Source organism: Rhamphochromis sp. 'chilingali' (assembly GCF_963969265.1).
Source record: "Rhamphochromis sp. 'chilingali' genome assembly, chromosome: 15".
NCBI lineage: Eukaryota > Metazoa > Chordata > Actinopteri > Cichliformes > Cichlidae > Rhamphochromis > Rhamphochromis sp. 'chilingali'.
Genome location: NC_137942.1, coordinates 15,012,746 through 15,038,618, shown reverse-complemented (window position 1 = coordinate 15,038,618; position 25,873 = coordinate 15,012,746). Strand labels below are relative to the sequence as shown.

Below are 25,873 nucleotides of genomic sequence, written 5' to 3'. Positions count from 1 at the left end.
CTTTTAAGATTAGGCTTAAAACGTTCCTTTTTGACAAAGCTTATAGTTGGGGCTGGATCAGGTGACCCTGAATCCTCCCTTAGTTATGCTGAATTAGGCAAAGGCTGCTGGGGGCTTCACATGGAGTGTTTCTTCTTCACTCACCTTTTTCACTCACTGTCTTTATTCACCACTCTGCATCATTATTAACCTCTGGCTCGTTTCTCTAGCGTCTTTTATCCTGTCTCCTGAATCCAGCCCCCAACCGATTGTGGCAGATGTCTGCCCCTCCCTGAGCCTGGTTCCGACAGAGTTTTCTTCCTGTTAAAAAAGTGTTTTTCCTTTCCGCTGTCAAGTGCTTGCTCAAAGTGGGATCTCCTGGTTGTTGGGGATTTCTGTGTATGTTGCAGGGTTTCTACCTTTCAATATAAAGCACCTTGAGAAAACGGCTGTTTTCTAATTTTAATATAGAGCGTTCCTATTTGATTTGGTTTTCTTAACAAAAATACTGCACTGGAGTCTAGATGCATTTCAATCACTGTCACATTTCCATCTTTCACACTCCACTAACACTTAGACAAATGGTTATAATTCAGGATAATACAGGAGACCCCATGAGGTCAGAACTGCAGGTCTTTATAATAATATCCTTTCATTAGAATGGTATAAATCAGATTTGCTTAAAGTACAAGTGTCACGTGTTACAGCAGCAAAAGTGTTGCATGCTCATTATCAACAAAACAAAGAATCTCACACTTTGGTGCAGAACCATAAAAAGAGAGAGCAAGACAATAGAAACTTTGCACACTGATAGCGGCACATTCGTGACAGTCCACCGGCATCCCCGTTCTATAACACCTCATAACGTCAAAGACCAAAGTGGATTGCCTTGCAACAGAGAAACAAACATAGATCCCAATGTCTCCCCCCACCCCCCACCCCAGCACCGCCCAGCCATATCATGAGCACGCATGAGTCACGGACACAAGGAGCAGGCCCTTTGCAAACTACAGACAGATCTCCTCCCTCTTCCACAAGGTAAAATTAGGCTCTGCAAACTAAAGCCCAAACCAGCTCATCAGAGTCCATGATGACAAAGTTGATGCCATTAGCGGGTTGAGTCTTGATGTTTTTAGTGCGGAGCTGTGTGTTATTTGACACACACTCTTGTAATACACCTATTAGAAGAAGCAGTAACATTTATGGTTAGGTTACTCATGTAGACGTACGCTCACACGGGCCAAGCAATTCAGGTGAAATTTCCCAGGAGCAAAGGTGCATTCCAGAGCCTGGTAGCAATATAGATTGGGCTTGGAAATTATCCAGAGCAGAGTGCATATCCAGGGCAACCTCTGCGCACATAAGCAAGCAGTGGCACAGAGCGTGCACGCACACATGTACACTTGCTGCTTGTTCAACTGAATATTAAACAGCGGAGGGAGGCACGGTATGGCAGCCATACTTAAAACTGGTCCCAGACGCAGCTGTTCTTTTATATGGATGATTACTGGCAACGATTTACAGGACTTCATCTCTCTAACATAGAGCACCCCCAGCACCCCTCAGGAGCCCATTTCCTTTAAACCTCTGTAGGTGTGTAGCCTTTTCAGATGGCAGGGCTGTTTCATAAGCCACAACGTTAAGCAAACTGACACTCTCTGGGTTTAAAAAAAAATGGCATATGCACACATAAACGCAGAAATCCGGTGGTACAAGGTATGCGAGGCAAACTTCCAGCTGGAACACATTATACATTACAGCAGCACACTTCAGTTCTTAAGAGGCCGCGGCATCCTTTCTGTGTGATCTCCAGATCTGTCAAACTGAGGTCTGCTCTTCTCATAAGTCTCTCTGTTTTTTTGTATTCTGTACTTCTTGATGAAAGTAATCATCAGAGAGCTAGAAATAGGTGGTCGGTGTGAAAGAGAAATGGCACAGAAGAGAGAAAAGACTGGGAACACATTGGAAGAAGGTGTGTGTGTGTGTGTGTGTGTGTGTGTGTGTGTGTGTGTGTGTGTGTGTGTGTGTGTGTGTGTGTGTGTGTGTGTGTGTGTGTGTGTGTGTGTGTGTGTGTTTGCAGATTGCTTGCAGACTCAGCATCCACACGAAGGGTTTAACCCTGCACTACTGTGGTCAGAGATGGACTCCTGACCACAGCAGTGCAGAGGGAAGTCTCAGACAGAAAACCACAGCTCCAGATGTGAAGAAAGGAAATCCCATTTAGAAGCAAAAGCACTCAGGTATGAGAATTCTCTCATACAGTCGATGGTGTACTTGGGAGCACCTGCAGTGCATTCACTGATTTCCTCAAATGGACAGACAGAGGAGACATGAAGCAATCCGTGCACAAGTTCCTACATGCAGTTCCTCCGTTCCCCCTGTCCTAGCTCATTTTCCCCTTAAACACTACCTCTTTATGCTCTACGAATGAGAGAAAAAAAACACTCTTTCTGCACGCACACACACACACACACACACACACACACACACACACACACACACACACACTGAAAGCAGGGGACTTCCAGCTACTAAGAAATAGCACTGTAATTGCCGGTGCTCTGTTGTCTATCAAGACCTGACCTTTTCAACATGTGTGTGCCGTGGTGGGAGCGGTGGGAACTGGCGAGGAGGAAGATAGGGGTCTCCCCGACGCTGTGGTGGTCTGACCCAATCCCCCTCCCCTCTTTTGACTTCAGCTCCCCCCAAAAATCTGGGATCTCCCACTGTGGCCACATGTGCAAATTTGGAGTCTAGAGAGGAGGACATGACTAACACACACACCATCAAGGTCCTGCCACGGAGTGGGGGGCATTAAAGGCAGGACGAGGCGATGTGGAAAGGACAGCAAAAGACAGACCTGCCCTGTCTCCCTGGGGTCCCAAGGGGGGGATGTAGGAAAACTGGAGGTCTGTGCGACATTATAGTAGCAGAAGTGTTAGCTTTCTGTCGGTGCCAATGGGAAAAGAGTGGACCAATATTGCCTTTCATGACTCTGGCTCTGGAATAACAGCATTAAAGAATGAAACATATACAATGACATACTCATAATAAACACTAGAATAGATGGGATTATGCACCAGTAGTGAGCAGAAAAACACGGCTTTAAGTTGCAGAGAGAAGTCATCAAAACAAATATAAAGAAACTGATATCTTCATAGATGAGCCTTATCTAAAAAACTAATAAAAACCATGTTAAAGGTTAAATGGCTCGATCACAAGCAAAAGGACAAGTCATCTTTACATCACTACATGACAGACTAGCTCAGCTCTCAGAGGGGCTGCACAAAGCTGTCCTCAGAGATGCATTAGGAGACTATAAGCTCATAATTACTCCAATTGGCATGTCAGTGGGGGCTTTCACTTTACCCTTCCTTCTCAGTGTCTTTCCGTAGCCATGGGCAGTCACGCTGTAGGGACCGTGAGATGAGGGGGCTCTAGTGGTGGTTGTGATGATGGTGGTGATATATGGGATTAAGGTGAGATTTGTCTGCTTGACTCAAGTGACACTAGACATCTGTGACAGAGCTGAAGACTTGGATGGAAATAGGAGAGCGGGTGTAAGGGGACAGAGAAGGAGTGGATGGGTTTGAAGGAAAGAAAATGGTAAAAGTTTGTAATACGCCCCACGACTAAGGGTGCAATTCGCCAGTGATTAAATGGAATTTTCTCAATTTTATTAATTATCTACAAAGACTTAAAGATAAATACACTGGAATTTACAGGAAACAAAGAAAAAATTACACTGTAAATTATTTTAAAGTAAATTTAATTACTGCAGATTTACTGAACAGTAAGGACTGTTCTTCCTCTGCAACTTACACAAAATATCGAACACAATCAAAATTTGCAGGCCTACGTGACCTCATAATTTTACTTTAATACTGTCAGTACATTTAAGTACATCACAAGGAAATTTAACCAGTGTTTAATTTCATGGTAATTTTATAGAAAAAATACATTTCCTCACCTCACATTGTTAATATACTGTACTTTTGAGGGCACTTATATTATTGAGTGGATTAATCTTACCTTTACACATCTTTGTGTAATATTCAATATGTTGATGTGCACAACGGATCGCTTTTCCTTTTCCCTCCACTTTTTAGTTTTGTTTGAACAGCGATTGTGAACTGTTAAAAAAATAAGTTAGACTTGGCGCCCTCATTTTAATGTCACATAGGCCTGCAGACTTTGATGGTATTTATTTTTTCTTGTAAGTTACAAAGACAGAACTGTTCTCACTGTTCTTTAAATTTACTGTGCTTAAATGTATTTACTCTGTACTTAACTCTTATTTCTTTGTTTCCTGTTAAAACCTGACTTCATACGCCCTCATTCCAGCGTACCCACCTTTAAGCATTTGTAAATAAATATAATTACAGTAATTTTAAATAAAATGCACTGAAATTCCATTTCATTACAAGGGGAATTACGTCCTTAGTCACAGGCCGTGTCATAAAGTGTTACCCGAAAAAACAAATCCACCAAAAGAATCCTCTGGATTAGAGGATGATTAAAGCCAGTTATGGCTCCCGGTTGCTTTACGATGCTCATCGGCCGCAGCTCCGTTGTCTGGAGTGTGCCCGAGATTTTCCTCAACACCATGCAATTCTTCTGGCAACCACACCTAACTGAGCAATGAAAGCGCTTTACCTCCAGGAGAGAAGCCCTACCCAGTTTATGAGCCATACCGTGAAGCTGTTTCACATGCATCGTGGTAACGATTAACAGTAGTTAAATGGAAGCCCCCTACCCCAAAGAGCTCCCTGCTAGATGCTCTGCAAACAGCATTGTAGCTGCTTTTAAAAAATAATTACAGCAGGTTTTGGCTCTTTTATTGTTGTTGTTATTAATCAAGGCCATAAAACTAGTACCGGCCCCGATCCAACACCAACCTTGGGAACAAAAAAGGAATTGTGATGGAAAAAATAAGCTAGCAGGACCCATGTTTCGTTTCTTTCTTGGCATTCTTACTGCCTATACTAAAGACTGATACAGTGGCCCAAGTTTGAGTGTGTGCATATATGCATATTTTGCAGGTTGTTGTATGATGGAGAACTCGAATTAGAAAGATAACATTTTTTGGTGCCCGAGCCTTTGATGACAGCCCACACTGTCATTATGGTAGACAGACCAGAACCATAATAACGCCTCTCCTCTTCCTCCTTTACTACAGGAATCAAGATGAAGTGTCAAAATCCAGAGGCAGTCAGATCACAACAAACTGATTATCAACAGGAAGTGGCTCCATTATGGGCTTACAGATAGGAGAGAGTGGTGGTCTCTTGTTACAGCTCTAGCTTCAAATCCACAAATTCCTCGAGGGTTTAGAGAGAGCTGGGTCACCCCCTGAGCTGGGTCCTGCAGGGTTTTAGGGGGTCGCCCTCCACTCTCAAGGCGCTACCTCGGGCCTGGGGCATTTTTCAGCTGGGACAAATGAAGAGATACAGAGCGCCCGAGGAGGAGTTGGAGAGGTGTTGATGTTTAAGGGCAGCCTGACAATCAAGAGATTTGACAGCCTATTCGTTGTGATTTTGCGCACCTGCAAAGACCTTCTGCTGTGCAAAGTCCCATTTACTAAACCCTGGCACATGTTTGTTCATGGGGAGCATGTCACATTTAATTGAGACATTGTAGATACACAGTCTACGGTCCAATGTCTGCAAGATGCTTTTAAGTGTGGAGCAAACCATTAATCATCCAAATGTCTCAAAGGTCTACAGTAGTAGCACACACAAGAGTGGGCTTTTAATACACTTTCCCTAACAGCTCAACAGGGACTTTTTTTTGCTCAATGCATTTCTCTATGTTCCTAATGTGATTAGAAGCAACTCTGACTACTTTTATGACCTGCACTTAAAACCCTAATGATTGCTCTGAGAGTAGGAGTCACACAAAAAAAAGAAAAGCGAACACTTGAGACAATTGCTTAGCTGCCTCCTCAGGGAATGACTTGAGCAATGAAGTCAAGAGAGGGATTGTGCTGTGTTGGGATCAATGTGGGCAGGAGATTGCAGAGTCATGTGCAAGAGGGAATATCTCACTCAGAAAAATGCTACCGACTCCTACTTTTTTTGTCCTTCCCTTGCAAAATGTCGGGAGAACATTTTAGTCTTTTGTTTGTTTTCTCTACACGCCGTTTCAGAGGCGAGTCACAGAAGGGTTCATAGGCTGGGAATAGCTTTGAAATTGAGGCCAAAACGGAGGCTAGTTGGGGAGGCTTGGTCTCAGTGTTGGTACATGTATACATGTGAATTATTTACTTGTCGTCCAGCAGGAAATGAGGAACGATAACAAGCTTGGGAAAGAAATACAGAAAAACAAACAGATGGTATCACGTCACCTCCTTCATTTTGTTTTTCTCCTTTTTCTTCTTTTCTTTTCTTTTGTCTCCTCCGAGGGTCAAATTAAAAGACGAACATAATTCGAAAGTAAATAATTCCAGGCAATTATGCCTGACTCAGACCTGTTAGTTTTTACAGCAGAGATGGTTGATTTGCTCATTTTAACACACGTATAAAAATGTGTTAAAATGAGTGTGTTTTTTTAAAGGAGGCTTTTCTTATGTCTCTCTTTCTGTGAATTGTTGTTTCACCTGTTCAGTGCCTTCCTGTCTGTGACAGGTTTTCACAGCACTGTGCGCAGTCCTCTGAAAATTTAAGTACAGCCCAAGATTCAGGCCTTTCCTTAAGTACCTTAGGCAGCAAAAAGCTGAAGTAACTGCTTTGTGAATGACTTTATCAGTGTGTTACATCATTGTGGAAGAAATTTGGCCCACTGTAATAAGTATATGTGGAACCATGATAAATAATATCTCAGTTGCTAAAATGTATCTTGAGAAGAGAGGAGGTTTCCTGGAGGAATTACGCGACTCTAGTCTTCTAGAGTAAACTAGACTAGACTCTAGTTTACATACAAGTAGGTATGAACCCTTTTGTGTTTATCTGACAGGGATCATTAAATACCCCAGTAGACCATAACAAAATAATATGGCCGTTGCCCAGACACTTCACTCCTCATGATTCCTCCCACACTTTCCACTCTCATCTCAGGTGGAAGGGGTTAAGGAGGAAGAGGAACAGGTTGCAAGGAAACTGAGGAGAGACCGAGGCTGTATGGCTTAAGAAATGGGAAGATTAAAGGTGTAGGGGAGTATTATTACTTTGTGAGAAGTTGCATAAAGTCTTGTTGCTGCAGAGGGAGCACTAAAAGGTCTGATCATGTACGTTGCCTATAGTTGCTTTGTCATTTACTTTATATGCCCCCTGGTCACCACATCCTTTCAAGGTTTGAAGCGCCAGCCTTGTGATTGGCAGAGTAGCCGCTCTACCTTCTGAGCTAAAGCTGCCCACCCTTTGACACCGGAACAAAGACGAGTAATCAGTACAGCTTCACTGTGTGTAATATAGGCCCAGCTGTTGCGTCTCACAATGCGACACAGATTGAGTCCAAAATTGTTTGAGGGACATTTTGTTTTGCTGTGGTAACACACTCAGTGTACAACAACTGCTGCTGTTTAACTTAAGCAGACCTTGTGATGAGCTCCTGACCCAATTTTTAACTCTTTTCTCCTTCTACCCCCCTCTCATCCTTTCAATCCCATCAGCTTCACTATTGCTCAGTCACCTGTGACCAGGCCTGGGCAGTGACCTTTGACCTAAGAAAGCCATGATTAGCGCTGAGAATTAGAGCAGCAGAAGCAGTGGTGGAGAAGGGAGGGAACTAGGCAGAGATGGGATGCCTCTGAACTGAGAATTTCAGCTCAACCAGGCTGAACCCTGCCCCGGAGCAGACAGGTCGCCACACCCAATATTTCTAGACAGCTGTGTATGAAAGGGCGCTGGTCATTAGCGCCAGCGGTTGGGGGTTGATTTATTTTTTTCCACCAGGATGTGGAGATCGTAGAGGAGAGACAAATCAGTGGAGGTTGGTAGGCATTTTAATTAGCCTGAATCTCCCCAATGAGGGGGATAGAGCGGAGAGGAGATGGCATCTATGGGAACTCGGCGCAACAAGCCAGGAAACAAAAGAGAGAGAATCAGGGAGGCGTTGTGAGCAGAGGGGCTGTTGCGGTCAAATACCCAGGGGCCAGAGTCACTGTGCCAGATCTAAATATGCACCACCAAATAAAACATGCTCTCCTGGGAGCATGGGATGCAGCAAATAAACATCCAAACATGCACACACACATACCAAATGCCTAGAGGCCATCTTATCTTGTAAATTTTTGGCAATCATTAAATAAAACTTGGAATTTGGGGGAGGGATCCACTTAAGAAGTCATCCTGTAATGAGGAGACGGCATGTTTCCATGGTGGGATAAATTCTTTCACATTTATGTCAGTAAATCTCAATGGACTTTAATCAGGAGTGAGTAGAAAGCCTGTTACAAACTGTCAGTGAAGCTGGCCCAGGATTTCTTTACTTTCCACTTCCACCTCCTGCATGTTCACCATCTGCTCCACCTCCACGGTTATTCTCCACATCTTGTCTGATTCCTGTAACCCAACCTCCCCAACTCACTAAGCATCAACTGCTGGTCAGCTAAGGATTCTGCAAACATACCTGCACGGTAGGAGCAGCTAGTTATATCTTGTAGCAAATTAATAATAAATAAATAAAATTTTATTTATATAGCACCTTTCAAGATAAAATCACAAAGTGCTTTACAGAGGCAGAAAACAGACATTAAAGTCTAATACAAAACAAAATCAACCAAAAGCGAGTTTAAACAGGTTTTTAACTGCTTTTTAAAAGACATGACTGAGTCCACAGATCTCAAACTCAAAGGGAGTGAGTTCCAGAGTCTGGGAGCCACTGATACAAACGCTCTGTCACCTTTTGTTTTTAACCTTGTATGCGGGACAACCAGCAACCCCTGGTCACAAGACCTCAGGGACCTGCTGGGGTGATAGGAAAGAAGAAGATCACTTAAGTAAGTTGGAGCTACACCGTGCAGATAAAAATGGATGGAGGCAGTAGAAGTAATGGTGCAACTGGGGTCATGTATCCAGTCATACTTTCCTTGTCTGATGGACCATTTCCCTCTTGTTGTGCTTAGAAAAAGAGAGGCAGGTTTAAAACTTGGCAGTAGCAGAATCACTAGAGACGAGCTTTCTGTGAAGGAAACAGAGTAGCTGTTACCAAAAGACTCACTGAACCAAATAATCACGTGATCTGCTGTGTTTAAACATTAAAAGATTTAACAGACATATACTGGGAATGAATCTGATTCACCGTTTAGCTATTTTTGTAGGATCGCTGTGCAAAAGAGAAAAAAAAAGTGAAATTTTAATTGCAGGTTGTGGACTGACTGGTAATGGACAGATGGGGTTTTTTCCCTTATCGGATCCAGTGTGAAAACAGATTAGCTCGTGGAAATGTCATCGTTAGTGTTACAAAGTTGGAGTTTTATGATAGATTATGACATAATAAAAGCATAAAGGAAAACCAAACACAGCGACCTAAATTAAAAGTCAGTAAAGGAGCGTGTGTACGTGTTAGCACCTTCTTATTTTGCCCCTGGCAGAATGAAGCGTTATCAAAGTTTCATCTTGCTGCTCATGTGACGGTGCCAGGTTCTGCCCTTAACTGGCCCACCCAGAATGCCCGCTAATGGCCGTGCTTAATCAAAAACTCTGGCCACACACACACACACACACACACACACACAGTCTCCACGCTGACAGCTTTTATTTTGCTCATTTTGGTGTAACTAGTTTTAATGTCGCTGCTTCTTTGGTAGACATGAACTTGGAGCATGTTTGACTGAACAAACCCCGTTCAAGGTCCACTCACTTGCTTATTTTAGAGTTTTAAAGCGTTTGACATGTTGTTGCTCATTTGTCATGTAGATGAATGGTGACGTGCAGGCTCAGCGCCTGTTTTTACCCCCAACTGCTTTCAGTTGAAAGAGTGCATGATGGCTAAAAGAAATGAAGTTTAGAAATTTTTGCTTTTAATTTTTGGAAATAACATTTTGTCTAACCTGTACGATTACACATAGACTTTAATTTAGGCATCTATACTGATCTATACTGTAGATCTATACTGTGAGCTATAGTGCAGGTTTAGTTTGAACTCCATCCTTATTAGGAAGCCCAAACAACATTTGTATTAAACCTGTCATCCAAAAACAGAGTCAGCAGTGTTAAAATAATGGATCCAAATTGCACAACAGTGAGTTTGGTCTAAAAGCAACCTGAAGACCTGCCGCTGAGGATGAGTGTCAGAAAACGAAAAGTCGAGCACTACACGCAAGGAGCTGCACTTACAATCAAGACTGAAGGCAAAGGGGTGCTTCGCGGAGGTACAAACCCCGACCTCCCTCAAGTTCATGTGCGTTACTGTGTATTGTCAAAGTGAAGAAGGTGTATGGGTCAGTGTGTGTATATGAGTGGGGAGGGGGCGGCTATTAAACTCGATGTCAGTGAGTCGGGGGCACATTCCTTAGTTGATTTAGTGGGCATTAAGATGAAGAGGAATGTGTCAAAGCTGCGGAGGCTTTAAGTCCACTAAGATGTAAACTGGCTGGGAGGAGCTCTGAGGTTTGACAGGCCGGCCTGACGGATGACTGACACTTGGCTTAATGTGAGAAGGATGGAGAGCAGAGACAAGCGGAGGGAGCCAGATGGAGCAGAGGGAGGCCAAAAAGGAGATTAGGTACCTGCAGGAATAAATATGAAAAGTGTGATTGAGGGTGACAGTTAGTAGCTTTGGGAAAGAAAAAGGAAGATTAACAAAGATGGAACATTTAGAGGAGGTATAGATAAAAAGAAAGAGAACTAAGATCTGGGATAAAAGGACGAAAATATAGAGGCGGAAAAAAACAGAAAGGAAGAAAAGAATGAGTCAAATCAGAGAGATTTCAGAAGCTTTTCTTTATTTGTTCAAGATGGTTTCAAAGAAAAAGATACAGAGAGAGAGAATACAGAAAGTTTTTTGTTTTTTTTACAACATCAGTTGTTGGGTCAGTTGTGCAACTTTGACAGATTACAGCAGATCAAAGGAAAGCAACACAAGTTTGTATATATTCATATATCGTAACTTTTTTCAGTCAGAACACAGAACTGATGTCTTAAAAACACCTAAATCAAGCTGCTGTATGGTACAAACTCTAAAAGTGGTGCAAAAGTTTTCATCTAGCAAACAACGAACAAAATCAGCTTAAAAAAAAAAGCATCAGGTAAAACGTGTGTGTGTGTCGAAAATGTATTTAGTCCTGAGACAGTGCACGTATATACAGTGTGGGTGTGTGTTTCATGTTAGTGTGTTTATAACTGTGTTTGTCTGCTTTGAGAATATCAAGGTGGGAAAAAAGCAACTTGTCAGTTATTTTGACACAACATACATTGTAAAATCTTAGGGGATAAACTTTGGTGATTTCCTACATTTTTCTTATTTTATTGGCGACAATTGACTCACTAACAAGTATTGTTTGTGTATCAAAAGCTTCGGTTAATTCCTCTGTGCCACCGAGCTCCATTATCACTGAAAAACTAAAGGACATCACTGAGCTGCACTGCTGAACTGACGAAACTTTCCTCATAAAAACCACTGTAGTAGGTTTGATGCTTGTATGTGACAAAGTAATGACATGACGACACGTGGATAATAAGACACTTCAGCCTTTGAGCAAGATGAACAAACTAAGGAAAACGAGGATTTGAAGGGATAAAGCAATAAATCATCTGTTCCCAGGAACCACGCTGGCACTGGAAATGCAACTTCTAAAACCAACATTTAATAACGCAAAATTTCGATATGATGAAAAGGCTAAGTGAAAAAATGTTGTGAGCAAATTTTTCCAGAAACACAGTGAAAGTAAGTGCCATCAATAGTGCACGGAGCTGTTCCTAAACAAACTATGGTCTAAATATATTTGTTCACTCATCCATGGATGCTGTGCCATGAGGTAAGTCTGGGTGTGCTTTGTGATTTTGTGACAATCATACCTTGTTTGAATGAATTGTTAAATGAACTTTGTAAGCACTCATTTTCCCATTTTGTTCATGCACTTTTTCAGATGTTGAGTTTTCCAGATGCAGGAAGACCGTTTGGACTGCGTAGAGGTGTCGAATAAACCAGTGGAGGACAGTGATAAGCTAGTGGACTGGTCTCTTATTACTCTTATGCAGAATGAGAGCTCCAGAGCAAATGTGCTTCCAAAAGTTCCTTCAACCGCCAATAATCAAAAGATCCGACAACTCATCAGGTGACACAGAGGTAGTTTTGCACAGATATGAATACAGGTGTGCCTTGAAATGTTATTTTCCTGTGTTTTGTGTGCTTTGGATGACTAAGGCTTTACATGCGTTTGATACACACACAATACTTTCAGCACAATAAAGTAAGTGTTTGTTTTGGTGTTTCGATAAAAGAAATATACAGAATACCAACAAAGTTAGAATTTAACTCAATTAGGCCTCGAACAGCCTCCAAACTCAATAAAAGGTAAAAGCTCAAGAAGCGTTGAAAATGAATACAACAGCAAGTAATTTAATCTTCTTTAACAGCTACATTTTAGGGAACAGAGATCTGTGCAGTGCATTTCTGATTCAGTGTAGAAATGGAAACACGACCTCCAGAAATAAAAAAGGCAAACCTCAGCCAGCGTGCAACCAAATCTGGTCCGTCTTCCTCCCCCGCCGTACGTAAACATGACTTTACTTCCTTCTTATTTCCTGAAATTATCCGTACCCTCCTGTTAACGAATGAAAGTGCAAACGCCATTCTCTGTCAGTCTTGAAGCATGCATCGTATACAGCCGACACACTGTATGCATGATTCATTTACAATATGAAACAAGATAAATAATCTCTGCCCTCTGTTTTTCTTTTTTTAAAACACCCCTGCATGTTGTTTTTGACATAAAGCTACGTGACAGCACAGAATCAAGTCAAAGTGCACAAGGTCAAAAGAGAGAAACGCGCAAAATGGAAAAAGGCAGGAAATGAGCGCCCCAAATCTGGGCATGTAAAACCCATATCCTTCACCCTGCATCCTCACCCCTTTCCCACCCACTGACCAAAACTCTGATGCTGATGTTGCACACCCCTGCTGGTGGGGCCCAGATGGTGGAGGGGGCACATGTCACACAGTGAGAGAGATAAAGCTGTTGTATCTCTGGATGTTCCTCTTGAGGATTTCGGAGCAAGGACCCAGCACGCGCTCAAAGCGTGGCCGATCCAGCTTCACACACTTGAGGGGACCCCGGGCGACTACGGTGGCGGCCCTGGGACGGTTCAGCAGCAGGGCAATTTCACCTGGATGAGAGAGAATAATCAGCACGTCGCCCCAAATTTTGACCTCAAACATTAAATACAAACAGTATGAGAAATGGGGCAAAAGGCCCTAAATCAGTGCAGTTAAGTGACAAATTAAAAGAAAGTTAGTTAAACATAGAGATTTACAACTAACTGCGATGATCTTTAAACCCAAAAAAGGCATGTCTTAATTTTTGCACCTGATATTGAAACATGATTTTAAAAACCAGCATATTTTGTAAATCACCAGTAAAACAAACCACACCTAACAGCACTATTTGGGGATTGTGCTCGTACACTATTTTACCCTGTTTAGTCAAGCTGACCCTTTAAAATACTTATATTTGCCATTTTTGCGAGTATTGTGTTTTAGTAAAAAGCAACTGCTAATAAGACTTTTTACAATTTATATTTCAGAACAAGATTATTAAGGTAAACTAAACTAAAAAAAAACTGAAATGAATTTATAAACTTGGAAAACAAACTAAAACAAAACAGAAATATAGAGGAAAGATCCTGTTTGTTAGTTTAGTAAAATCTGATCAAAACTTGACTACAAGACTGTGAGTCAACTGCTTTCAAAGGTTCTGTTTTTAATGTAATAACTGTACTGTAGTTTTCCTAAATTTTGCCTCTGACATATGCCCTCAATTCAATAATAATTAATAGAGACTAAAACTAAGACTGAACTAATAAAAACTAAACTAAAATTAAATATTTTAAAACGATAAAAATACCTACCCCTCAGCTTTCTAGTAGACACACCTATGGTATTAATTTAATAATCCTAGACAACTTCCTTATCTTATCTTATCCACAAGATTTTCAGTGACCTTGACTTCTGACCTTTAGGTCACTCAGTATCAATTTGAAGCTCCTATGTTGCCTCGTTCTCGAGTTATCGCATTCAGAAACGTGGGTTTCCACGCTGCATGCCATGCAGGGTGACGACAACAGCCCATCAGCCTTTTACAGCTGAGGGGTAAAAACGAAACCGACACGAGGATTTTCACTCTGGAAACTAACTGAAACTGAATTAAAAGCAAAAAAATAAAGACTAATTAAAACTATAATAAGTCTGGTTCAGAATGATTCATCTTCTCATAACGTGTTTATTTACCATATCTTTAAAAACCAGTTTGTGACATAACTGCTTAAAATTAATTGGAACACTATAAAAAAAGCAGTAAGCAATGTGACTTGTGTTTGATCTTCTAGATCACTGTGTACTGTCTTCATTGATCTTTATTGACTTCTACTAGCAAAATTTGTATTTAAGATATTTATTAAAAGGTGTAAAATAAACCAAGTTTAGTCTCACAAACTTATGTGGTGCAGAGAAGCAGCAGGGACACACTTACCAAAATAATCAGAAGGTCCAAGGCGTCCCACCTCCACGTACTCCTCAATGTCAGACCTGCGCTGGAGAACAGAGGCGATTCCCTAACACAGAAAAGAAAAGGAAAAAAGTTTAAAGCTGTAGGAAAAAAGGTAGAGAGGGAGAGGAAGGATAGTGTGTGAAGAAGGGAAAGATGATGGAAGAAGGGGAGGAGGAGGAGGGGTCTGGAGGGGGCTATTTAACGAGGAACTGAAAATCATCAGGAGGATTAAGCCGAAGAGAAATTCCTTTGCTTCATAAGAACACAGGTGCACAGGATTTAGTCCACTTTGCTGTGGGATGGACATCTGTTGTGTTGGACAGCAGAAACAAAACAAAACAAAAAAAAAAGAAGAAGAAGAAGAAACACACTCTCATGTATCCCAAAATTGCATGCGATACAAAAACTGATTGGTTCTGCATTATTTCCTCCAGAGTGTAATAAATACAAACATCTAAGCCTTTTAGAGGCTGAACTGATTCCTCCTCCATCACATAATCCCCTTTATCAGCATTCAGCTATTAAATGGAAACAACTGCGTTGTCCAAGAGTGAGAGTTCTCCAAAACACAGTCCTTAAATGACCTCGGAAAACCGAAGCGCTTTTGTGTACACACACAAAAAAGCTCAAATAGCATGTTGCTAATGGTCTGCTTTAGATCTGCAAGTGCACACAACCACGCAATGTTAAATAAGAAGATAGAAGAAGACTCAAATGCTCACTCTCACATTCGGAAAATGTCAATTTTCATATATACAGCTGATAGCTGCTGGAGAGACTGACCACCAACGGCTGGCTGAGTGTTTGTGAGTCATCTAAAAAGTATAAGGGAGGAAATTTGATTTCCATTCACTTTGCCCAACAGATGATAACAGTTTATGCTGTCACATCTTGCAGCTGTTGACAAAATTGTGTGTGTGAGTGAGCATATGTTTGAATATTTATCTTAACGCATAAACCAGAACACGCGTGTTCAAAGCTGCGCCTGATGACGTATATTCACATTAAAGTGCAGCTGCCACCTTTTGCCATGCAGATGTATTGGGAGATATTTATTTTCTGGACCTTCACATGTACTCTCACAAGCTGCTGTAATTGGTAGTAGGTAAAAGAAAATCAGTAGAGAAACTTCCCAGCTTGTCTTGGATCGCTTCATATAACAGACCTGACGGTTCCAACGCTCTCCCTCTCCGTTTCTAATCCTTCTCTGCTCTCTCCTCCTTGTGCCGACTAGGCTAATAATGCTAAATATGAATATAATGAGCCTTAATGAGAACCTCAAAACTGCCAGCTACTCATTGCGGCCACACAAAGGTAATACTGTATTTCAGAGAAAGGGATGTGTGTGTCGATTTAGTGGGTTTGTGCTAGAAATGAGCTGTGGAGGAGTGGAGGGGTACTGTCCAAGTAAGTGGAGAACACCGTGAGAGCGCCACTTCCAAGTAATACCTGGCCAAACCGTGGCGTGATGTCGTTTTATCTCTGGAGACAGGTCTTCTAACCATATTAAAATAAAGCGGGGATATTGTAGGTCACGGAGGCTGAAGGTGATGTTTTAAGTAGTTGTGTAGCCACCAAAAATTAGGATTATGATCCACGTGGTATAGCGGTCCATTCTCATTTCCAGGGATTAAGAAAGTGTAGTTGTGTCAAAGCCGCTTTGTCTATGAGACACCCACATCTGATTAACAACAGTGTAGGATGAGAACTTGTTGGATCAAAAGCAAGACTGGTGGTACTTTACGCTCCTCTACTAAAATTATTAATTATTTGACATGTGCTGCCTACTTTATATCGCTGGCTGCTAAACTAAAAAAAAAATACATTTTGGGTGTCAGATATTCTCAAAAAGAAAACCTACAACTGATCTGAGACCCTTGTTTTTTTCATTCAAACACTGAGGTTTTATAACATTTTTGCTTTTAGTGCACTCAGTTTTTTGGAAACAAGCTTATTTCTGCCAAAATTAAAAGATATTTGTTTTCCGTCAGGCTTGCTTCAAAAAAATGAGAAGTATTATAGGAGCAGCCTTTGATGATGACCCTATCAAACTTGGCCTTACTCCTTACTGTGCAAAGTTATTTACTGCTTACTGTGGAAGTCCCGTCCAAAATAAACAGCAAAAGCAGATCCTGGTCTGAACTTGTACGTCGCTATGGGCAAATGTCTTAACAGTTAAAGCTCTTAATGATATATTTTCTTTCCTGTTGTAGTCGTGCACTTTAACTGAACTTTGAAGTAAAGAATTTGATTCGATCAAGTTCAAATGGTAAGCTACTGGAAAGTGCTTATGCTTACTTACTTAATTATAATCGCTTGACTGCTAAATCAAATTTATCTGATTAGACATATTGATAAATAAAAGAGTAGCCACTGCGTGGAGGTAAGTATTTCTGTCTGCCGCTCTGAATCCTAATGCTGTGGCAGGCTGCGGCTCATCTCCTCATGGGCATGCAGCATAGGAAAAGCTGGTACTTCACAGTTTGCCTTTGTGGTTGACTAAAATGCTGCTATGTGACCAAGCTGGCTTTCATGGCACATTAACCTCTGTGACATTTAAGCCACATTGTGCACATGTATAAAGATGACGAGGGTTTGTAGACTGCAGCGTATACAGCCACACCATCTACACAAAGAATTGCATTAGCAGAATTAGCTCTATCAGGCTTTTTACATCTTAAAAGGCTCTTTTAGCAAATGTATTTTTGCATATTTGCATTTATGCTGATCACAGTTCTTTTTATATTGTAAAAAAAACTTTTCAGTTGTTAAACTCTTTGTAACACTGCAAGAAAAGCGCTACATAAATAATCACATTTCTTTTATGTCTGTTGTTATACTCTGCCTAATTTCATGCAAGGTATAAAAATGTTTCCAAAAATATAATGAACACTTTTCCCGTCTTAACCCCCCATCGGTTTTCATCTAACCATTAACCATTTTACAAAAAACAGCGACCACTACTGCCATTACAGAGATAAGAGTATTAAGATAAACTGCTAGTGTTTCAGCCCACAGATATCTGATGTTTTCATCTTTTTGATATTTTTCTTCTCTCCAATGGAGCGTAAGTAGAGTGACTAATAGGTCGCTTGTATCTCCATTGTTAGTCTTGTTTCCACTGCACTTTTTGTCACGTTTTGTTGAAACTTCCGTCTCTGCAAATTCGCTCGCAAATTTCGAGTGTTGTGGTTTGAGAGCCCAAAACCGCAAGATGTGAATGGAGAGAGAATGAGGTGGACGAGGCACAGACGCGAGTGTTTACAACCTCTTCTTTCTATTCATGTCCAAACAAAGTGTGTGAGACAGTGCAGCGCTGCCAGTACAGTAGTTCACTGGTGAACAGGCCTCATCCAGTGTGGTCCCGATAACCATCTCACACTGTACCACCCCAAGGGTAGCGCTCTGCTCCACAGATATTTTGTTTTATAAACATCAGAGAGCCTCCCCTCCCCGCCTCAGGGAGACTGAGACCGGTAACAACAAAAGACAGCAGACGAGGTCAGCCAGAGCGAGAAACACTAACAGAGAATATGAATGAATGAACATGAATACAAACAAGTAGTAGAGAGACAAAGAAAGGATTCGTGTGAGCCACTTTCAGCCCTCAACTTAAATAAGAAGTATCAGATGATTTTTGGACGTATTTTAAGGACCGGTCACAGTTGCATCCATTTCTGTGTATACACACTTTAAACAAACATGCCACATAGAAAGTGCACCAGCTTGTAGTGACAAGTTAAAATGTAGCATCTTGCATGAAAGAAATGACAACAATTTGAACATGCTCGCAGAAAGAGAGGCGCAGCCAGAAATGGAGAAAGGTGATATCCCGAGTCTGTCTGTTCACGAGACCACCCAGCATCAGCAGAGTCTGCACCTTCTCATTCAAACGCCAGCACACACGCATAGATCACTTGCTCAACATACGGTAGGACAACAGTGTTTCTCACAAGATTTGCATCTAACAGCCTGAGGGGCTCTTATTTGAACATAAAATGACTCAAAATGGTTCAAATCTAATGAGGCCCGTTAATCTTTACCTGTTTGTTTTCACTCAGATCAACCGCACTGATCTTCATTCTATAAAAGCAATATTAATCTCCATTAGCTAAATTGCATTTCAGCAAAAAACAAGCAGGTTACACGCGAGTACCGGGAGATATTCTGCAGACAATCCACAGAGGATATACCATCTGTGGGACACACAGGGAACCTGTAAACTCCTGAGAAATGATTCGTTCTGTGTGTGGTCAAAGAACAAATGGGAGACGTCCATTTACACTGATGACTGGAAGATGACTGGAAGAACACATCAGCGGAGAGGATGATACGTTCTTCAAGAGTCATCACCCAGTTTTAAAAAGGTGGGAAGCAGCAGAGACATCTGGCTTCAGTAGGCTGTGGAAGACTTCAGCTAGACTTCTGACATTCGTAACCTCAGCTGGACGTCATCTTTTTGGCATAAAGTGACATAATAATTCCTTTTACAAAGGTATGTGATTGGTATATGATCAGAGCTGTTCATCTGTTTGTTATTCAAAAACTAATTTCATGAAAGGTGGTGGAGTGGTGCTTGGGTGAACATCTGCATCGCTTTCATTAAGAATTTAAAAGATGGACACTGGCTTTTCCAGAGGATGTACTCTGAGTGACCTTCTAGATAAAAATTAAACACCAATAATAAAAATGAGATTATTCAACATGTCAACCTTACAATTCCAGTTATCTCATGTAAAGATAAATCTTATGAATTGATTAGATTGCATTGATTCAGGAGTGCACTGAATAGCTTTTCGGGTAGCCTTGTTTGCTGTTACAGTTTTGCATTACTGCCTGGGAAAGCGCAAGTTATGCTACTAATTATTTGGCATTTAAAAAAAAAACAAAAAAAAACCAAAAAAAAACACACGCACATGTTATTTCTAGTTAATACTTAGCAGTAGCATACTGTGAAATCTTGAAATATCACAGTGTAAAAGGTGCAAACGACTTGTTAAAGACTGAAAACACTGATTTTGACTTGACAAACTGTAACTTTTCCCACATCTGTTTATAGTTAAGTGGCAACACATAATGCATCTTAATCTTTAACTGGCCCTTTTTCTCAAAGGCTTGACTGAATGGCATGGAGAAAATAAGAGTCTGCACATTAGGTGAGTAGAGCCCTTAAGAAGAGAGCAAACGGTGGAAAAGGCAGAGAGGGTTGACGTAAGGGAAGGTGAGGCTGAGTCTCTGTGGCCCCCGGAGCTTGTAAAGGCTTGTTTGTACAGTGTGAGAAAAAAAAATGTAAACATGTCACTTTTCATTAGGGCCCCATTTCACCCAGAAGGAAGAGAAAGTGATGTCTCCATACCTCCTTTTAGTTAATCTTCCCCATCAGGAGCATGTAATTTGTGATTGTGGGGTTTGTCTTTGGCTTCATCTACCAAAACCACACAAAACAACAAAAGACAGTGAAAGGAGACAGAAAAAAGAGGCACGGTGGGCAACTAAGAAAAAAAAAAAAAAAAGAGTAACTAACTAAGCAAAGCACAGAGCAAAGAAATAAAAAGAATCACAAGAAGTGCACAGCGAGAGGCTAATCTTACTGTAACACACACTCGCAAAGTCCTCTAACTCTTTACATGTGGTCCTTTTTGATTCAACCTCCTCACAACCCATATGTCCCTGCCCTCTTTGACTCATCCCTCTGTCTGTCTCTCTCGTCTCCCTCCCAGGAGGGCTCCTGACCCTGTGTGAAAGTCAGCAACACACATTCCACCACAGTCCGCCCTGCTCTGGGAAAGTCAGGCTCTGCAGCACGAGAGATGGGGAGCAAGCGGGAGGGAGGGAGGAAAAGAGGGGGTGAGAGCTTAGACACAAAGGGGAAAATAGACAGAAGAAAGGGAAACGGGGTTAAAGAAAGAGACAAGCTGCTGCTGGGGTGATGGGATTAAAGAGAAAGCAGTATTTAGGTTCAAAATATATACACATTCTAGAAAGTGTTGGTCCCCCTTCCTCAGTGCTGCGTGTGGCTGCCTGCATGTAAAATGATGAGTCTCACATTGTGACACATTCACATAGACCTAGAGAGCTGCCTCCAATGGGCTGCTTGCCTGTAAAAGTGGATTCCTGTATCTCTCTTCCTTTTCCTCTTCCTCCTCCATCTCTCCATCCTGCTATCCCCCCCCCACATTCCTCTACATATTTTGCTATTTTGTTTTTCCTCTTTGGGATGTACAAAGTCTCAGATTGATGAGTCACACATACATAGTTGTGTCTTTTGCATTTCCTGCGCAAATTGGCTTCTGAAAGACTTAGAGCAGCACTGCGATAATAGACAACAAGATAATGTGAGGTGTATGTCAAATATATACAGTGCAGTCTATATGTACAGGTCTATATTTTCAAAGTATTACCAATAAATTCCATGCAATTTAAAAAATTCCAGTTTAATTTCTGTGTTTTGTGCAGCATATATGCATTGGATGTGATGAGCTCAAACTGATTGACATCAGGAGCCTCACACCAAACTAGATTCACAGGATGCAACATAAAAGTGGTTGAGTCTGTTGAAACCCTCTATAAAAATCACCAAGATGCCAATTTTCAAAGACCTAATAGTATGACCTCTTTATTTGATAAAATACAGGTTAACAGTAGCAATACGGAATTTGTGCGGGTAATTTTTGCATTACAAATTATCGATAATCCTGGCATTGTCGTACAGGACTGAGACCACTGACATTCGCTGTCGGTTATTACAAATTCCTGGAGTTCCAGAGGTCATTTACAACGTCAAAGATCTTCAGCTTTAATGTGGAGCAGCTTTTTAGCATTTATTGAAATAGGACAGTGGAGCAAAGACTGAAAAGGCAAGAGAGAGAGCAGTAGATTTGAACGTGTAACAGCCTCACAGCGTATGGGTCACCTGCACCACTTCATGAGCTATATCAGTACCCGGGGGCTGCCATTTCTTTAAACAAGACATAAAACAGTGTTTTTCCTACAAGTGAAAAGTATGAGCATCTGTGAGGAAAGTTCATAGGAAATATAAAAAGCCTTTAGTGATGCTACAACCTTATTTGGTCTGATATGACAAGTAGTTCAAGTAGTTTTAGGATTTTGAACAATGTCCTGTAAACATCGCTTGTTACAAAAGTTACATTTTGTTGCTATACTTGGAGGAAATCTAAACAGCTCTAATATAACTAGTATATTAATTTTATGCACATTTTTGACAGCATATCCTCCCTGGTTAAGCTCTGCTAGAGCTGTAGTTCGGCTGTCTTCAGGCTTTCTTTGTATATACTAAAGTTTGAAATTCAGCAAGTGAGACTGATGTAAGCGGGACCATGAGTGCTACATTTTGCTAACCCATCTCCTTCGGAGCATTAACGGCTGACGTGCAAATTTACTGAGCTGGATAAAAGCCAAAAGAACATTTCAAATAACTGGAAAATGAATGTATATTATATGTGTTAAGAGGGGCATAGTGAGGAGCATAAAAATGCAGATAAAAAAGAAGGATGAAGAAGAGTGTTGTACTGCAGGGGCGCAGGGAATCTGTGTGAGCCAAAATAGGGATAAAGGCTGATACATCATTAACCAACCCGGATAAAGAAGTACCTCTAGCTTAGCCATTTCAATCCCCTGTAACCAGTGTACTGCTCCTATTATCGATGGACATGAAACGAGTAAGTTAGGTAAACTTAGTAAGTGACAGAAAGAATGACACTCTGAAGAAGACTGACTAACCCACGAGCAGGTCTGAAAATAAGGACGCAACCACAGCAGATTGTGCCCCAACCCCCTTTAGATGCCCCTTTTGACTCGATGCTGGTGAAAGCCGAATAAGTATGGAGTTAATAAAAAGTGCGTTAGGATGACAGGCAGGGGGCCCTTCATGAAGTCACACCAGGGGCCTCGGTTCCACAAAGCCTCCAGTGTGAGGGAGCCATTCTTTGCACAGGTTCTGTGTGTTTGCAGGCTGGGGCAGGGGAGCACTGGGTACTCTGTCTGCTGGTGGCAATAAACTGGGATCAGTTGCAATGTCAGCAAACAGCCCACCAACGTCTCTGTATGATGACATTTACATCAACCCTAGTGCCCCCCTTGATGACTCTGATGACATGCACACGATTTTAGGCCCCGGTATGTCAACATCTACAGCTTACAGGAAATGTGACAGTAATAGGAAACCACTACATACACTGTAATTCTGGTGATTTTAATGCTTTTTCTAAAGCACTCAATGTGCAAAAAAATCAGCTTTATGCTCTGTGTTGGAACTAGGTTAAACTCCATCATCAAACTTGTCTCTTTCACACACAGAGACATGCTTCCAGTGCTTTGTAAAACATCATATTCTTCACAGACTTTACCTCTGTTATGATGAAGAAGTCATCACCAGGTTCTCCCTGCACCACTATCTTCTCTCCATCCTCAAACTGAACAGGCTCCAGGGCATCGGCCACAGTCAGGCGCTCCCATTTATCCAAAGATTCTGTGAAAGGACAGCAAATACAGATTACTGAAAAGACAGTCTTATTTACATTGATCAGTAGTAGATGCACATACAATGTGGATTACTGTTTCATGGCCTGTAGATAGAGGCTTCCCTTGATCAATAAGCTGGTAGGAACACTAATTACAATCCAGTAATTTAAGAGGAACCGTTGTATCAGCCCCTCTGTCTCCTCCCTAATTTCATGGACCTCAAACACCTTAAAACTGACTCCTAAAACTTTGTTGTACTCACTCTGGATTGTGTTGATTATACTCCAATCAAGTTCAAGTGGTGCGATCAAGTTCCTTTCCATCACTTCCGTTCTATGGTTGCAAAATATGATCTCATAGCTACAGTCTAACTTCATCAGTGAAATTATCTGAAATATAACCAAATATACTAATAAATATGATTTCGATTTAAGCAGCAATGCTTTAATAACTATTAAAATGATATATTTAAAATATTTTTTTCACTTTTATATCATTTTAAAGATCAGACAGAAGTAAAGGTCAAGATATGTGAAGGAGTTCTGCTAAAAACATTTTACAGCATCTTTCTAGGTTTGTTCTGAGCGAGTCAGATAGTCTTTAGGATTATCCAACCACAGCAACAGTGACGTGGTTAGCCTGAGATATTTCTAGAAACCAAAAACACAGTCATACATCTCACTGGGAAAAATGCTTAAACCAAAGGATTTTTAGGCAATTCAGATGAAATGATACTTAAAGAAACAGGACCCGCTACTAAGTAAACATCTCCATTCAGACATTGGTTACCGAATCGGCTAATCCTTTAAAAATGGAGCAGATTATTGTTGCCTTAAAAGCAGCTACACCAACACGTGGAATGTGACTTTGCTGCAGTGAAAGCACTGCTCATCCTTAGCTTTGTCTAAAAGATTCAATGTTTTGATTTGACTCAGACATGAGTTAGAGGTGTAAAACTACAGCACTCTCTTTGTCCCTGATGTGCTCAGTAACTGATCCCAGTGTGTCTATTTGTGTGTGTGCACTTAGGATTAGTTAAGGTAAGCCTGCCGGTTTGGAGGTGTCCAGTGTCCCCCGCCAGTGGGGCTGAGGTGTCTGCTGGACCCAGATGGATGTCTTCTTTCTGGCTGTCAGTTAAAGGCAGCAGGTCCTATAGAGGTGAACCCTAACAACTAGCGCAGTAACATGATACACAAATGTGCCGACTAAAGAACCTACATTTCATGCTTCACAGAACTTGCAACCACTTGGAGCACCATGCTACACACATACATGGTAGACGCGCAGGGAATTGCCAGTGGATATGCTAGGGCCTGTGTGTGTGTGTGTGTACGACAAACAACAGGTTGTGTTTTTTTACTCCCTTCACTCCATGACATCAAGGGCTTGTACCCAATTTCGTGGCTATCTCAAAAATCAAAGACAAACAAAAACACCCCCGCCTCCTACTCCTCCTCCAATTCAAAGGGGCCGAGCAAAGCGAATGAGGAGAGGAAAAGCAGGAGGGTGCTGTCTGAATACAGGCCTCGACAAGGCTGTCAAAAAGAGAGCTGTGAAAGAAAAGAGCTGAATGAAAAGAGAGCGGACCTCGCAAAGACATCCTCCTAAGACCAGGATTGAGTGTATGTGTTTACTCAGCCAGCTAATAACTCTGTACAGAGGGCATGGCCTTGCTTTATACACCACATACACAATCAAGTGGAAAGGGATGAGATGTCAGCTCCAATTGCAACTCGTTTTCAAAATCTGAATGAATCTCATTCACCATCCCTGAAAACCAAATTGCCTGTGCAGGCTGGTTATCCAAATTCCAGCCGCAAAGAGAGGCTTATCTCAACTCACTATTCCTTAATTGTCCACATGGAGACATTGCACACATTGCATAGTGTGACTGGCTTTAGCATGAACAGTGTGAGAAGATTAGGACTGTACACACAGACCTCACTCAGCTATGGGCCTTGTGGTGTGACAGCGTGCGCCTGTGTTGATGTGGATTAATCTACAGTATATAAGTAACTTTCTGCACTCTCAACTCTTTGACCTGTGTAAAATGAATGCATAAATATGTATAAACACACTCATATCCTTCGGCATAGTCACAAATTGATTAACAAAGTGTAAAAGAATTCATTATAGTCACCAGTAACAACATGCTGCACGTCTTGTCTATATTATATTTAACACAGACTTACCAAGAATGGAGACTTTGCTCAGGAACTCTTCATACATCTTTCTCTTTCTCAGTGTGCTGCCCTGTAACACACACAAAAGCAAACACATTTACCATTTAAGGAAGTTGTTGTAATACTATGGTATTAATGCACACCAATTGGTCATAAGTTTGATTTTTATCCCAAAACCAAGAGATCACTCTCATTAATCAGAAACTCTTTAAAACTTTTAATTTGTTTAATTTTTTTCACTCCTTTATTAATAACCAAAGTTAAAAGCACAGCAACTTTGCTTCGACAAAGTTTTTCAACTGTGAAAAATGTATTTCTTTGGGGTGCAAATATCGGAAAGAGCCTGAAAATCTGCACCTTTTAACATAGAGCATCCAAAGGGTTGCATGTTTCTCATTCCACAGCCAACCTTTAAAAAAAAACTCCAAATATTACATATTAATACTGCCAAAATATTAAAACATGAATACACTTTTTTTTTTTTTTTTTTATCTGTGATGAATAGATGACAGTTCATGGAGTCATGGTTATGCAGGTGTATGTAATGTGTTTCTGATACGTGTATGTCTGTGTGTGTGTGTGT

At 41.2% G+C, this 25,873-nt stretch overlaps 1 protein-coding gene across 1 annotated transcript in view; it reads right to left on the bottom strand.

Moving 5' to 3' along the window:
- Positions 1–12,494: 12,494 nt before the first annotated feature.
- prkar1b (protein kinase, cAMP-dependent, regulatory, type I, beta) overlaps positions 12,495–25,873 on the bottom strand; it is a 65,010-nt gene continuing 51,631 nt past the window's right edge. Inside the window, exons 8-11 of the mRNA XM_080905540.1 lie at positions 25,300–25,360; positions 22,993–23,114; positions 14,609–14,690; positions 12,495–13,247 (exon numbers count right to left, since the gene is read on the bottom strand). Of these exons, the coding sequence (XP_080761666.1) occupies positions 13,075–13,247; positions 14,609–14,690; positions 22,993–23,114; positions 25,300–25,360 (438 nt within the window). The 3' untranslated portion in view covers positions 12,495–13,074. The remainder of the gene's footprint in view (positions 13,248–14,608; positions 14,691–22,992; positions 23,115–25,299; positions 25,361–25,873) is intronic.